Raw genomic sequence first — 14532 nt, forward strand, 5'->3', positions numbered from 1 at the left:
TTTTCTCGAGCTGTGGTGAGTGGGGCCTGCTCTCCAGTTGCAGTGAGGGGGCTTCTCATCGCGGTGGCTTCTCTCATGGAGCACGGACTCTCGGGCATATGAACGTTAGAAGTCACAGTTCCAGGACTCCAGAACACAGGCTCAGTAGTTGTGGCTCACAGGCCTAGTTGCTCTGCAGCATGTGGGATCCTCCTGGATCAGGGATCAAGCCCATGTCTCCTGCATTGGCAGGTGGATTCTTTACCACTAAGCCATCAGGGAAGTTCTAGTTCTCTATTTTAAGCATAGTGTCAGTAGTGTATATGTGTCAATTCCAGTCTCCCAGTTTCTCCTCCTTTCCCTTCACCCTTGGTGTCCATGTATTTGTTCCCTACGTCTGTGTCTTTATTTTCTGCTTTGCAAATAAGATCATCTATACCATTTTTCCAGATTCCATGTATATGTTTTAATATTCGATATTTGCTTTTCTCTTTCTGACTTAAACTTTTACTTTGTATGACATTCTAGGTCCATCCATGTCTCTACAAGTGACTCCATTTTGTTCCTTTTTATGGCTGGGTAAAATTCCATTGTGTGTATTTATCACCTCTTCTTTATCCATTGCTCTGTTAGTGGACATTTAGATTGTGGAAATTGTACTTTTTGACCTTTATTCAATTTCCCCTGTTCCCTGCTTTTGGTAACCACAAATCTGATCTTTTTCTGTAAGCTTGGGGTTTTTTGTGTGTTCCTTTGAGATTCATATGTACACGAGATCATACGGTGCTTGTCTCTCTTTCTGACTTATTTCATCATACTGCTCACGAGGTCCATCCATGCTGTCACAGATGGCAGCGTTTCCTTCCTTTCTGTGGCTGGATAGCATTTCATTATATTTATGTCCCACCCTTGTGGCTCAGTTGATAAAGAATCTGCCTGCAGTGCAGGAGGTCTGGTTTCGATCCCTGGGTGGGGAAGATCCCCTGGAAAAGGGAAAGGCTACCCACTCCAGTGTTCTGGCCTGGAGAATTCCATGGATTGTATAGTTCATGGGGTCTCAGAGAGTCCGACATGACTGAGCGACTTTCACTTTCACACCACATCTTTATCTAGTCATGTGCTGATGGACACTTAGGTTACCAACATATCTTGGCAGTTGTAAGTAATGCTGCATTGGACGTGACAGTGCAGGTGTTTCTCTGACATAGTGGTTTAATTTCCTTTGGATATATACCCAGAAGTGGGATTGTTGGATCACATGATAGTTTTATTCTTAACTTTTTTGAGGACCCTCCATTCTGTTTTCCATCGTGGCTATACCAGTTTACTTTCCTGCTAGCAGGGCACAAGGGTTCCCTTTTCTCCACATCCTCACTAGCATGTGTTCTTTATTGTCCTTTTGACTGTGACCATTCTGACTAGTGTGAAGTGATGTCTTCTTGTGGTTTTGATATGTATTTCCCTAATGATTTGCAGTTGAACACCTTTTCATATACCTGTTGATTATTTGAATATCTTATTTGGAAAATCCCTTGCCCATTTTAAAATTACATTATTTGGGTTTTTTTTTTTTTTCTAAATCGCTATTGAATTATATTAATTCTTTATATACAGTATTTTGTATATTAACCTCTTATCAGATATATGATCTGTAAGTATTTTCACCCATTCTTTTGGTTGCCTTTTCATTTTGTTGATCATATTTTTGGTTTTCAGAAGCTTGTAAATTTGGTGTAGTTATACTTGTTTTTTGTTTTGTTGCTTTTACTTTAGGTGTCTTATCCCAGAAATTGTTGCCAAAACCCTTCTGTGCTTTTTAACATGGTTTTCTGTTAGCATCTACTGTGTGCTAGATGCTGGGTTAAAGGTAGTGGAAAAGACAGAATTCTGCTCTGTGTGTTGTGTAGGGTACAATAGCTGAGGAGATAAACTAAATAAACTAATAAATATTTTCACATAGTGGTAAATGATATAAAAATGCTTTTTTTAAAAATAAAAATGCTTTTTAATGATAGACTGAACATATATAGTTATCTTGCTCCCTTAATGTCATTAAAATGACAGTAAAGTGATTTTTAAAAGGCAAAAGAATAGGAGAAGAGACAATATACTTTCTTAAGCTATAAAGGAGATGGATGAAAAGTGATAGATTAGATTTGAGAAAATTGAGCCAGTGGTAGGGAATTGGTGGGAACCAACTGCTATTTAGATTATGGGAAAAAGGCCTTCCTGGGATTTGGGAGCATGAGATACCTCATAAAGGTTGAAAACAAACAGATAATTTGTTTAGAATCTGACTAAGAAGCAATTGGAATCTCTGATCCCTTCCTGTACAACTCATAGCTGTTGACCTTAAGAGAACACTAGAAGTTTTTCCCCTGGTGGTGGTAAAAGAGAGACTTTCTGGACTATCACACTACAGACACATTTAAAGGTATGTGGGGCTTCTGTACTGGAGATAGACAGATTTATATACTGAATGTGAGAGCTGTTAGCCTTATTCCCCATTTGACTTGTCAGTATTCATCTTTGCATGCTTTTACCTCTTAGAATTGAAGAAATACAGGTATCTTAGTTTTACAACTCAGATCTTTTTGGAGAGAGAGGCAGTTCAGAAACAAAGGTATCATAAGTATTTACAGCATTTTTACATTATTGTTTTCTTGTTTTACTTTGCACTCTAATAGTCATAGAAAACTAACCAAACTGATCACATGGCTCACAGCCTTGTCTAACTCAGTGAAACTATGAGCCCTGCTGTGCAGGGCCACCCAAGATGGATGGGTCATGGTGGAGAGTTCTGAAAAAATTTGGTCCCCTGGAGAAGGGAATGGCAAACCACTTCAGCATTCTTGCCTTGAGAACCCCATGAACAGTAGGAAAAGGCAAAAAGATACGACACTGAAAGATGAACTTCCCAGGTCGGTAGGTGCTCAATATGCTACTGGAGAAGAGTGGAGTGGAGAAATAGCTCCAGAAGGAATGAAGAGACGAAGCCAAAGCAAAAACAACTCCCAGCTGTGGATGGGACTGGTGATGAAAGTAAAATCCAATGCTGTAAAGAACAATATTGCATAGGAACCTGGAATGTTAGATCCATGAATCAGGGTAAAATGAAAGTGGTCAAACAGGAGATGGCAGGAGTGAACATCGACATTTTAGGAATCTGTGAACTAAAATGGACCAGAATGGGTGAGTTTAATTCAGATGACCTTTATATCTACTACTGTGGGCAAGAATCCCTTAGGAGAAATGGAGTAGCCCTCATAGTCAACAAAAGAGTCCAAAATGCAATACTTGGGTGCAGTCTCAAAAAGGACAGAATGATCTCTCTTTTTTCCAAGGCAAACTATTCAATAGCACAGTAATCCAAGTCTGTGCCCCAACCACTAATGCTGAAGAAGCTGAATTTGAACGATTCTATGAAGACCTATGTGACCTTCTAGAACTAACACCAAAAAAACATGTCCTTTTCATTATAGGGGATTGGAATGCAAAAGTAGTAAGTCAAGAGATACCAAGAGTAATAGTCAAGTTTGGCCTCAGTGTACAAGATGAAGCAGGGCAAAGGCTAACAGAGTACGCCAAGAGAACGCACTGGTTATGGCACACACCCTCTTCCAGTAACACAAGAGATGACTCTACACATGGACATCACCAGGTGGTCAAGACCAAAATCAGATTGACTGTATTCTTTGCAGCCAAAATTGGAGACGCTCTATACAGTCGACAAAAACAAGACTAGGAGCTGACTGTGGCTCATATCATGAATTCCTTGTTGCCAATTCAGACTTAAATTGAAGAAAGTGGGAAAACCACTAGGCCATTCAGGTATGACCTAAATGAGATCCCTTATGATTATACAGTGGAAGTGGCGACTAGATTCAAGGGATTAGTTTTGATGGAGTGCCTGAACAACTATGGATGGAGGTTTGTGACATTGTACAGGAGGTGGTGATCAAAACCATTCCCAAGAAAAATAAATGCAGAAAGGCAGATTTGTCTGAGGAGGCCTTACAAATAGCTGAGAAAAGAAGAGAAGCAAAAGGCAAAGAAGAAAAGGAAAGATATACCCATATGAATGCAGAGTTCCAAAGAACAGCAAGGATAGATAAGAAAGCCTTCCTCAGTGATCAGTGCAAAGAAATAGAGTAAAACAATAGAATGGGGAAGATTGGAGATTTCTTCAGGAAAATTAGAGATACCAAGGGAACATTTCATGCGAAAATGGGCACAATAAAGGACAGAAATGGGATGGACCTAACAGAAGCAGAAGATATTAAGAAGAGGTGGCAAAAATACACAGAACTATGCAAAAAGGATCTTAGTGACCCATATAACCACAATGGTGTGATCACTCACCTAAAGCCAGATACCCTGGTGTGTGAAGTCAAGTGGGCCTTAGGAAGCATCACTATGAACAAAGCTAGTGGAGGTGATGGAATTCCACTTGAGCTATTTCAAATCCTAAAAGATGATGCTGTGAAAGTGCTTCACTCAATATGCCAGCAAATCTGAAAAGCTCAACAGTGGCCCCAGGACTGGAAAAGGTCAGTTTTCATTCCACTCCCAAGGCAGTGCCAAACAATGTTTGAACTACTGCACAATTGCTCTCTTCTCACATGCCAGCAAATTAATGCTCAAAATTCTCCAAGCTAGGCTTCAACAGTACATGAACCGAGAACTTCCAGATGTTCAAGCTGGATTTAGAAAAGGCAGAGAAACCAGAGATCAAATTGCCAACATCTGTTGGATCATAGAAAAACAAGAGAATTCCAGAAAAACATCTACTTCTTTGTTGACTACACCAAAGCCTTTGACTGTGTAGATCATGACAAACTGTGGAACATTCTTAAAAGAGATGGGAATACCAGACCACCTTACCTGCCTCCTGAGAAATCTGTATGCAGGTCAAGAAGCAACAGTAGAACCGGACATAGAACCACAAACTGATTCCAAATTGGGAAAGGCTGTATTTCGTCAAGGCTGTATTTCGTCACCCTGCTTATTTAATCTACATGCAGAGTACATCATGTGAAATGCCAGGCTGGATGAAGCACAAGCTGGAATCAAGATTGCTGGGAGAGATTATCAATAACCTCTGATAGGTAGATGATACCACTGTTACTGTAGAAAGAGTGAAGAGGAACTGAAGAGCCTGTTGATGAAAGTGAAAGAGGAGAGTGAAAAAGCTGGCTTAAAACTCAGCATTCAGAGAACTAAGATTATGGCATCCAGTCCCATCACTTCGTGGTAGATAGATGAGGAAACAATGAAAATAGTGGCAGATTTTATTTTGTTGGCCTCCAAAATCACTGGGAACAGTGTCTGCAGGTATGAAATTAAAAGACGCTTGCTCATTTAAGAAAGAAGAAAAGCTATGACCAACCTCAACAGCATATTAAAAAGCATAGACTTTATCGACAAAGGTCTGTGTAGTCAAAGCTATGGTTTTTCCAGTAGTCATGTATGAATGTGAGAGTTGGATCATAAAGAAAGCTGAGTGCCGAATAATTGATGCTTTTGAATTGTGGTGTTGGAGAAGACTTTTGAGAGTCCCTTGGACAGTAAGGAGATCAAACCAGTTAATCCTAAAGGAAATCAGTCCTGAATATTTATTGGAAGGACTGATGCTGATACTGAATTTCCCATTCTTTGGCCACCTGATGCGAAGAAGTGACTCCTTAGGAGAGACCCTGTTGCTGGAAAAGATTGAAGGCAGGAGAAGAAGGGGATGACAGAGGATGAGATGGTTGGTTGGCGTCACCAACTCAATGGACATGAGTTTGAGCAAGCTCTGGGAGTTGGTGATGGGCAGGAAAGCCTGCCAACGCAGAGTTGGATAATGGGGTCACAGAGAGTTGGATATGACTAAGCAAATGAACTGTACTGAACTGAAACTGGATGAATGTTTCCAACGTACAGAAAAATACAGTAAATAATGCAACTTTTGATTACCTTCTTTTAGTTTTAATAAATAGTAACACTTTTTCTTAGATCTGCCTTTTGAGAATTATGTATTTTTTTATACTTAACACCCTCTCATCTCATTCCATTCTCCCAGTGTAATCACCATTTGAAGTTTGCAAGATTCCTTCTGAAGTGTGTATAACCCTTTTTAACTAAAATATATACTTGTATCTACAATTATATGTAGTATTGTTGTATGATTTAGAAGTTTCATGGTTTATCCTTTGACATACACCTTTTTGTTTAAAAGATCTAGTTTGTTTAACTTCTATAGTTATCCATTGCATGAACATTTCTATTCTCCTGTTAATGGACATTTAAGTTATTCAGTATTCATGACTGTCAGCAATGCATTTAGTGTTGTTATTCATGCCGTCTTGTGCTCGTATATAAGTCCTTAAGTGATTTAAGAAGTATAATTGCTATTCATAGGGTTTACATGTACATTTTAACCATATTAAATATTGCCGAATTGCTCTTCTGTGAGTTTGTACCATATCAAACTTTGGTATTGTTTTTTAGCTTCTGCTGGTTTGATAGTTTAAGCCAAATGCTTGTGTGTGTGTGTGTTTTGTTGTTTTGTATTTTTTGTATTTCTTAATTACTAATGAGGACAGTTTCTTCATTTGTTTGGCTATCTTGGTTTTTTATTTGAATTGCTTATTCATAGCCTATACCCATTTTCCTAATAGATTGTTTGTCATTTTTTATTGATTTGTAAGAAATGTGTGTATGTATTTTGGATATTGCTACTTTGTCAAATGGTATTTTGTTAATTGAATTCTAGTTGAATTGTATCATGATCAGACAGTGATTTATATGATTTTAGATTGAGTATGTTTTATGATTTTATTTTACTTGTCTTGTTGACTTTAATTTTATTTGTCAGATATAACATTTTGTTTGGTTTCTTAGTGATTGCTTTTGGGTTTTTAATATAATTATACGTTACATTACATTACATTGTACCTTTAAGTAATATTATCCTACTTCATTGGTAGTATAAGAACCTTATACCAATATACTTACATTTCTTCTCTCTCAGCCTTTGTACTGGTTTTGTCAATTGTTTTACTTCTTTGTATATCATAACTCCCTAATCATTAATTTTGAATAGTAAATTGTACTCTATGGAGATATTTTAAAAGTTCTATATATGCCCATATATTTATCATTTCTGGTGTACTTCATTCTTTTGTTTTCCATTCACTTCACTCTTTCATTTGTTCTTTTGAATTCCATCAGTTATTTTCCTTCTGCCTGAAAGACAGCCTTTATTATTTTTTTAGTGTAGGTCTGCTGGTGACAAATTCTTTTACTGTTTATATCTGAGAATGTCTTTCTTTATCCTTTATATCTGAAAGGGACTTCCAAATAAGTATAGAGTTATAGATATACTTTTTTCTTTCAGTATTTTAAGGACATTGCTCCATTGTCCAGTGTCTTGCATTGTTTCAGATGAGAAGTCTTGATCCTTGAAATGAACTGTATTTCTCTCAGTGTATGCTCTTTTTATGGTTTTAAGTATTTTGACTTTGATATACCTTGGTATAGTTTTTTTTTTTTCCCCCTCATGTTTCTTCTTCTTGAGGTTCTTTGAGATTCTTGGATGGTAGTATTATAGTTTCCACCAGATTTGGAAAAATTTCAGTTATTACTTCTTCAAATATTTTTCTGTCACCTTTTCTACTTTGGGAAGTCCTGTTACACATTTCTTAGGCTGATTGAAGTTGTATCATAGCTCAGGGATAAACAACTCTGTTTACTTATGTTTTATCTTTTCCCCCATCTAGTTCATCTTGTGTAGTTTCTATTTCTGTTGTCAAGTTCACTGCTTTTTTCTATATTCCATTGTCTCTCCTTATGCTTTGTACTAACTTGTAGGACTCTTTTATGACTGTGTTCCCTTATTCTATTATTTGTGTCACTGTTGTTTCTGTTTTAAATGATGGATTTCCCCCCCTTATTTTGGGCAGCATTTCCTTATTTCCGTGCTTACTAATTTTGTGATTGGATGCCAGAAATTGTACATTTTGCCATGTTTAATATTGTTAATTTTGTATTCCTTTACACATTCCTAAGCTTTGTTCTGGCATGTAGTTAACTATTTTCAAGATAGCTTGATTCTCTTGAAGCTTGTGTTTTAAGTTTTGTTAGGGAGAACTAGAATAGATTTTTGTCTAGCTAATTTTGCCTCACTGCTGAGGCAGTCTTTTTGAGAGTGTTCCTCCTGACACCTGTGTATTTGGAGGTTTTTCCATCTAGCTCCTGGGATAATGTATTATTTCTGTTCCTTTGTCTGAAATACATCCATTCATATAACTGGCCTGCTGTTTTGTTGTTTGAAGTAGGAATTCTTATCTTTCTCACTTCATTTTAGCCTGTAAGTTCAATTTGTTTGCTTTTGGTCCATTGAAATTTGTTGTGATTTTTATCATAGCTCAGTATAGGGTCTATGTTTTGTTAAATGTTCATCTTTATTTAAAAACATTGTTACTTGTTGTGCTTTGTGGATGTAGCATTTGTTAATATTACTCAGATATTTACTTTTTCCTTGCTGCATCAGTTATTGATGTGTGCTAAGTCATTTCAGTCATGTCCACCTTTGCAGCCCTGTGGACTGCAGCCCACTAGGCTCCCCTGTACATGGAGTTCTCCAGACAGGAATACTGGAGTGGGTTGCCAGGGATTTTTTAAAAATATTTTTGATTATTTTTCATTGGTTTCTATGATTCTTGCATCATATATTTTGAAGCTCATTATTAGATACATACATGTTTAGGATTGTGATATTTTCTGGATGAATCATCCCCTTTGTCATTATGAATTGTATATGTTTAATGCTGGAAATATACCTTGTTCTGAAGTTTGCTTTTATATTTTCTTATGTTGTTGATAATATAGCTTAAGTAGTTTAGTTATGACTAGCATTTCTATGGTATATTCTTCTGTATCTTTGTACTTCCATTTTATTGTTGCCTTTATATTTTAAAAGTGTGTCTCTTAACTGCATGTAGTTGAATTTTTAATGATATCTAATAAACTCGTTAATTCAAATGCTTAAGTTCATTTAAATGTAATACGATCACTGATGTGGTTGGGTTTGAGCTCACCACATTTATATTTGTTTTCTGGTTTTCCATATACTCCTTATTTCCTGTTTCTCCTTTCTTGCTTTCTTTAGAGAGCATTGTGTTTCCAGGATTTCAATTTAGCGTATTATCTTCTCTGTTTTTTGCATGTTGCTTATAATTATTATATTTCTAGTGGTTTCTTGAAATATTACAGAATTCCTCTTTTACTTTTCACAGTAAACCTTGAGTTTATAGTGTAACACTCCCAGGACACTGTATTCAAATCAGCATTAAATGTGCAGTTGATCTCTAAGCAGTGCAGGAAGTAGACATGCTGTGAATTTGAAGATCTGGATCTATCTAACTTTATAATCTGCCCTCCATAGCCACAGGTCACCATCTGTGTATCCAGCCAACTGAATCATGTAGTACTGCAGTTTGGATTTATTGAAAAAATGCCAGGTATAAGTGGACCCATGCAGTTCAAACCTGTGTTGTTTAAGGGTCGACTATATATCATTTTCTGGACAATGTAAGATCTTATAGTATTTAAATTTACCAAGCTCCTGCCTTTTGTGATTCAAATTATAAATGTTATAAACTCCACCCATTTTTGCTTTATAAAGTCACTAGTCTTTTGAAGATACGTTGCAAAAAAGGATAGAAAAGGACTCTTTGGAACCAATATATTTACCCTTTGAGATGTCTTTATTTTCTCTTGTAGACATGAGGTTCCATCTGAATCAGTTCCCTTTTGTCTGTATGATTTCTTTTCTGTTTGTTGTAGAGCTGGTAGGTTTGATCTTCACAGAAGTCTAGTTTTTTGTTTTTCTTTTAGCACCTTATTGATGTATTTTCATTTTCTGTTTGCTTCTTTGATTCTGATGAAGTTTTCAGTCATTCTTACTGTTCTTCCCCTTAAGATAGTGTATCCTTTTTAGCTGCTCTTAAGATGTCCTTTTTGACATTGGTTTTCAGTAGTTTGATTATGGTATTCCTAGGTTTCATTTAAAAAATATTTATTCTGGTTGTGTTTCACAGAACAAGAGGATCTGTTTGTTGAACATGTGAACATTATTCAGCCCTGTGCACTCTACTTTTCCTTAGGGTTCCAATCATATGTTTTATTTTTCGTATTATCCCACATTTTTCTGGTGCTTCTTTTTTTTTTGAACTGTCTTTGAATTTGTTATTTCTTTCCTCTGCTCTGTTCGTTTGTTCCTAACTTTATCTGAAGTTATTTTAATTTTTTTTAAATTTCAGACTGTATTCTTCATTTCTGGGATTTGCACTTTGATTTTTCATTTCTTTTCTAATTTTCTGTTTCTTCACTCCTGTCCATTTTTTCTTTTAATTCTTTAATAATATATGGAAATATTTTAAAGTCTTTTTTTTTTTTTTTTTTGCTCATCCCAGCATGTGAGTCATCTGTGAATTTTGTTCTTTTAGCCTGTTTTTTTCTCTTAACTTTCCTACTTCTTTTCATGTCTTGTAATTTTATAATTATGTCTGAGATGTTCTGTATTCAAGAGCAGTATAGATAGACTAAAGTGGTTAATACTTTCTTCCTGAATGGTCTTGTGTTTTCCTTTGTCAGGAAGCAAGGATAAGAGGTTGACCTCTTTGGTCTGATCAGGAATTTAGCTGAGTTGGAGCTCACTTGTTGCTTGAGCTAGTTTCAGTTCATTGAAAGTGAAGTGGGGAGTTCCTTGGCTGTCCAGTGGTTAGGACTCTGTGCTTTCACTGCCAAGGGGCTGGGTAGCCCCTGGTCTGGGCAGCCCCTGGTCTGGGCACTAATATCCTGCAAGCGAAAGTGGCCATGCTTTTTTGTAGTATGTTTAACACCTCAGGATGCTTCAAATTTTGACTGGCTGGTAAGGGCTACTCTCCAGTTGCGGTCTGAGGGCTTCTCCTTATGGTGACTTCTCTTGCATGGTGATGGGCTCTGGTGCGTGGGCTCATAGTTGTGGCTCCCGGGCTCTCAGCACAGGCTCAGTAGCTGTGACGCGCAGGCCTAGTGGCTCCATGGTGTGTGGGATCTTCCCGGACCAGGGATTGAACCCGTGTCTCCTGCACTGGCAGGCAGATTCTTTACCACTGAGCAACTGGGGAAGCCTGTAATGGCTTGCTTTTAAAAATGCCAATTAGCAAGTAGGAAACTGACAAAATAGAAATGAGACTAACTTAAATGGATGAATAAAGTTGCTTCATACTGATTATACTGTGGTGTTAAAGAAGACTTTGAACTCAAAGTTGTATTTTTAAAAGAACAATTATAATTTTCTATTATAGGAATCACATGCAGCCCAACTACAGATCCTTATGGAATTCCTCAAGGTTGCAAGAAGAAATAAGAGAGAGGTATATTATTTTGTGTATTTTACATAATGTTTCTTTACTGTTGTTGATTCTTGACATTTTTGTCCCCATTTTTGTGAAAGCATTTCAGGCTTAACATTTTATTTAAGTATTTGAAAGCATTTGAGTTTTCAGGAGTTGTGTTTTTTTTAAACTTTTGTTATTTTAGCTTCTTTTACCTTTGCAACTTGATATGTTAAAAACTCCTTTTTAGACATGAGCTAAAAAGTTTTCTGTAGATTTGAAAATAATGACATTACCTCAAAGCTATAAAGAATAGCTACCAAAAAAAAAAAAAAAAGAATAGCTACAAAGAATGAAAGTTAGGCTCAAATGACAGCCAAACTTATACCCTGAAAAGAAAACATAGGAGTTACAGTTTTCCTATGATTGAAATGCATGCTGGAGAGGAAAAACAAGTAAAAATATAGCTACCTATTTAGAACTTGGAAAGTGTAAGTCATGCAGGATAACTAAAAAATAACTTTTTATTAGCGATTTTATAACCATAGTGTGCTAACTAAGCATTTTAACATGCCAAAGTCATTTTCACAATAGTACAAAATATGGGAAAACCAAAGACAAAATCCTATGTTCTCAGTAGCATGCTAAAATAACTTTGAAAACTGTTTTATATTTAAATTCCTAATTGACTCAAATCTTATATTTTTACTTTCAGTTGTCTAATTAGGTCATTTTCACTCAAAAAAAATATAACCATGTATTTTATGCTCCAGACAGTCATTATTTTTTGAAGATAAAAAGATGAGAACTTATTTTGATAACTGTGCATTGCCAGAACTTTATATTATCTTAGTTTGATATTTCCACTTTTTTTTGACTATCCATGATGTCTATTTTTAACTTTTTTTTACTTTGTTAGATTGGACTTTTCCATGTTATGCTTCTGTTTATAGCTAAATGTTGTTCACTTGGTTTATGATTGTATTTTCCTTTAACTTTTGCTGAGGTAGCAGTTGTGATTTTAATATGTTTTAATATCTATTAAAATTATTTTCATTATAAATTGAAGATATATATATATATATATATATACTTAAATGACTTAATTTGTTTGTTTAAGAATCACCTGAGGATTTTCTTAGAATCCAAGTTCTGATGTAGAGGGTGTGTGTTGGAGCCTGATAATCTGCATTTCTAGCAAGCTCCAGATGATGATGCTCTTGGTCCTTGGACCATACTTTAAAGCTGGGCATTTTATGACATATGGAAACAAAATTATTAATTCAGTACCCAACCATCTTTGCTATAGCAAATTCTTTGGAAAGTGATAGGTTTTTCTATTTCATACATTCTCCCCTCCTAAAACAGCATCAAATTGTTTTGAAGTAGTTTTATGTGGTTCTTTTTATATTAGACTTTGAACTCATTGAATGAAATTAGTACATAGGAAATTACTTAATAATGAATCAATTAAGTGAACAGTCCAAACATAAAGATAACTGGGGATTAAATGAAGTGGCTGATTATTATCTATGATCTGGATTATTAAGGTTTTCTTTTTTCTCTGAGATTTTTCACACTTCTCTAGAGTGTCTTAATGCTTGCAACACATTTAGATTTGAAATAGTTTCAGGCAAGAAGGATATAGCATAAACTATAAAATAATACAGATTGACCAGGAGGTCAGTTACTGCTTTTGATTTTTTTTTTTCCTCAAGATTAACTTTCAGACTTTGGATATTAGCTTTGTGATTTTATGCAGAACTTCTAATTGGGCAGTTGAATCTGCTTTTCAGAGTTAACATACTTACTTGTTCAAGTATCACATCTTGCTTTTATAATTGTAGATTTAATTTTTTTTTTTTTTTTTCTATTGACTCTCTTTTGAGCATTAAGAGAAGGGAATGTGCAAGACGCAGAGTAGGCATTTTCATAGTTATTTATTTCTGTGTAACAAGTTACCCTCACATTGAATGGCTTAAAAACAGCAAACATTTACTATCTAGTGTCAGGAATCCTGGTGTAGAATAACTGAGTGCCTTGGCTCAGCGTTTCTCACCAAGCTACAAGCAATCCAGGTGTTGGCCAGGGCAGCAGTTATCTTAAGGTTCTACGGGGATAGTAATGCATCCAATACTCATTGGCTGTTGGAAAGAGATACCAAATTCTTACCACATGGGCTTCTCTATAGGATAACTTACTCCATGGCAGCTGACTTCCTTAGAGTGAGAAAGTAAGAAAATGAGAGGGTTTTATAGACAGCAGTCACAAGCTTTCTGTAGCTTAATCTTGAAAGTTACATCTCAACAAATGTTTTTTCTATTAGAAGCAAACTTTTGGGTCCAGCCCACACAAAGATGGAATTACACAGGTTATGGATTCTGAGGTGGGACTCTTTGGAGGCTGTCTTAGAGCCAGCCTACTACAGCACTTAAAAAATATATGTTTTTAAATGAACATGCTATTTTTTCAAAGTGAGATTGAACAGGAGGGCTCCAGGTTCTATGTAAAAGCCAGTCTCCTCGTTGCAAATTTGTACCAGCATTTGAACAATTTGCCTTACATTTCATTCAGTTTAATTTTAAAATATGCTTTTGGTTGTTTGTGGTACCTTTTTAAAAAATTCTTTGTAACAGGACAGTTTTGAGGCATCTTCGTTTCCTTTTGGTTTTGTTTGAAGTTTCATTTTGAATATAAATATATTGCATTTTAATATTTTTATATGAAATAAAGCACAGAAAACTTTGTAAAACAAATTAAAGTTTAAAGATTCATAGCGCGATCTTCCATGTAACCACCATCCTGATCTAATGATAGATTTTTGCTAGGACTCATAAAGCTCTTCGCCTTCTCTTTCCAGATTATAGTCTTTTCCCTTGCCTTTAGGTAGTCAGTATTCTAACTTCTCTGTTTTTCTTTATTGTTTTAAAGTCTAAGTATTTTTAATTTATAAGTCTCTTCTTTTGAATTAATATAAATGCACTTCTGCATTATGTAATGTTTTGTTCTTCTCTTTGGCTCAGTGTTAAGATTCATCCCTAGTGTTGTATATGGCTATAATTGATTCACTTTTGTTGTTGTATAGTTTCTATTGAATACACACCACTTTTGTTATTGCAAACAGTGTTACTGTCTCATATATATACTTTATCAAGATATATATTAGAATATATATCTCTATGCTTCA

The 14532-nt window shown here is 35.7% G+C and overlaps 1 protein-coding gene across 6 annotated transcripts in view; it reads left to right on the forward strand.

Annotated features, from left to right (window-relative positions):
- Nucleotides 1–14532, forward strand: part of COP1 (COP1 E3 ubiquitin ligase) — a 213223-nt gene that overhangs the window by 44576 nt on the left and 154115 nt on the right. For 5 of the 6 annotated variants that reach the window (XM_070474042.1, XM_020882898.2, XM_070474043.1 and 2 more), the window contains one exon: nucleotides 11316–11384. The exons of the other annotated variant lie outside the window; for it this stretch is intronic. In XM_070474042.1, coding sequence (XP_070330143.1) covers nucleotides 11316–11384 — 69 coding nt within the window. The remainder of the gene's footprint in view (nucleotides 1–11315; nucleotides 11385–14532) is intronic. 6 annotated transcript variants of the gene reach the window in all.

The sequence above is a fragment of the Odocoileus virginianus genome, chromosome 11 (genome assembly GCF_023699985.2).
Source record: "Odocoileus virginianus isolate 20LAN1187 ecotype Illinois chromosome 11, Ovbor_1.2, whole genome shotgun sequence".
Classification (NCBI taxonomy): domain Eukaryota; kingdom Metazoa; phylum Chordata; class Mammalia; order Artiodactyla; family Cervidae; genus Odocoileus; species Odocoileus virginianus.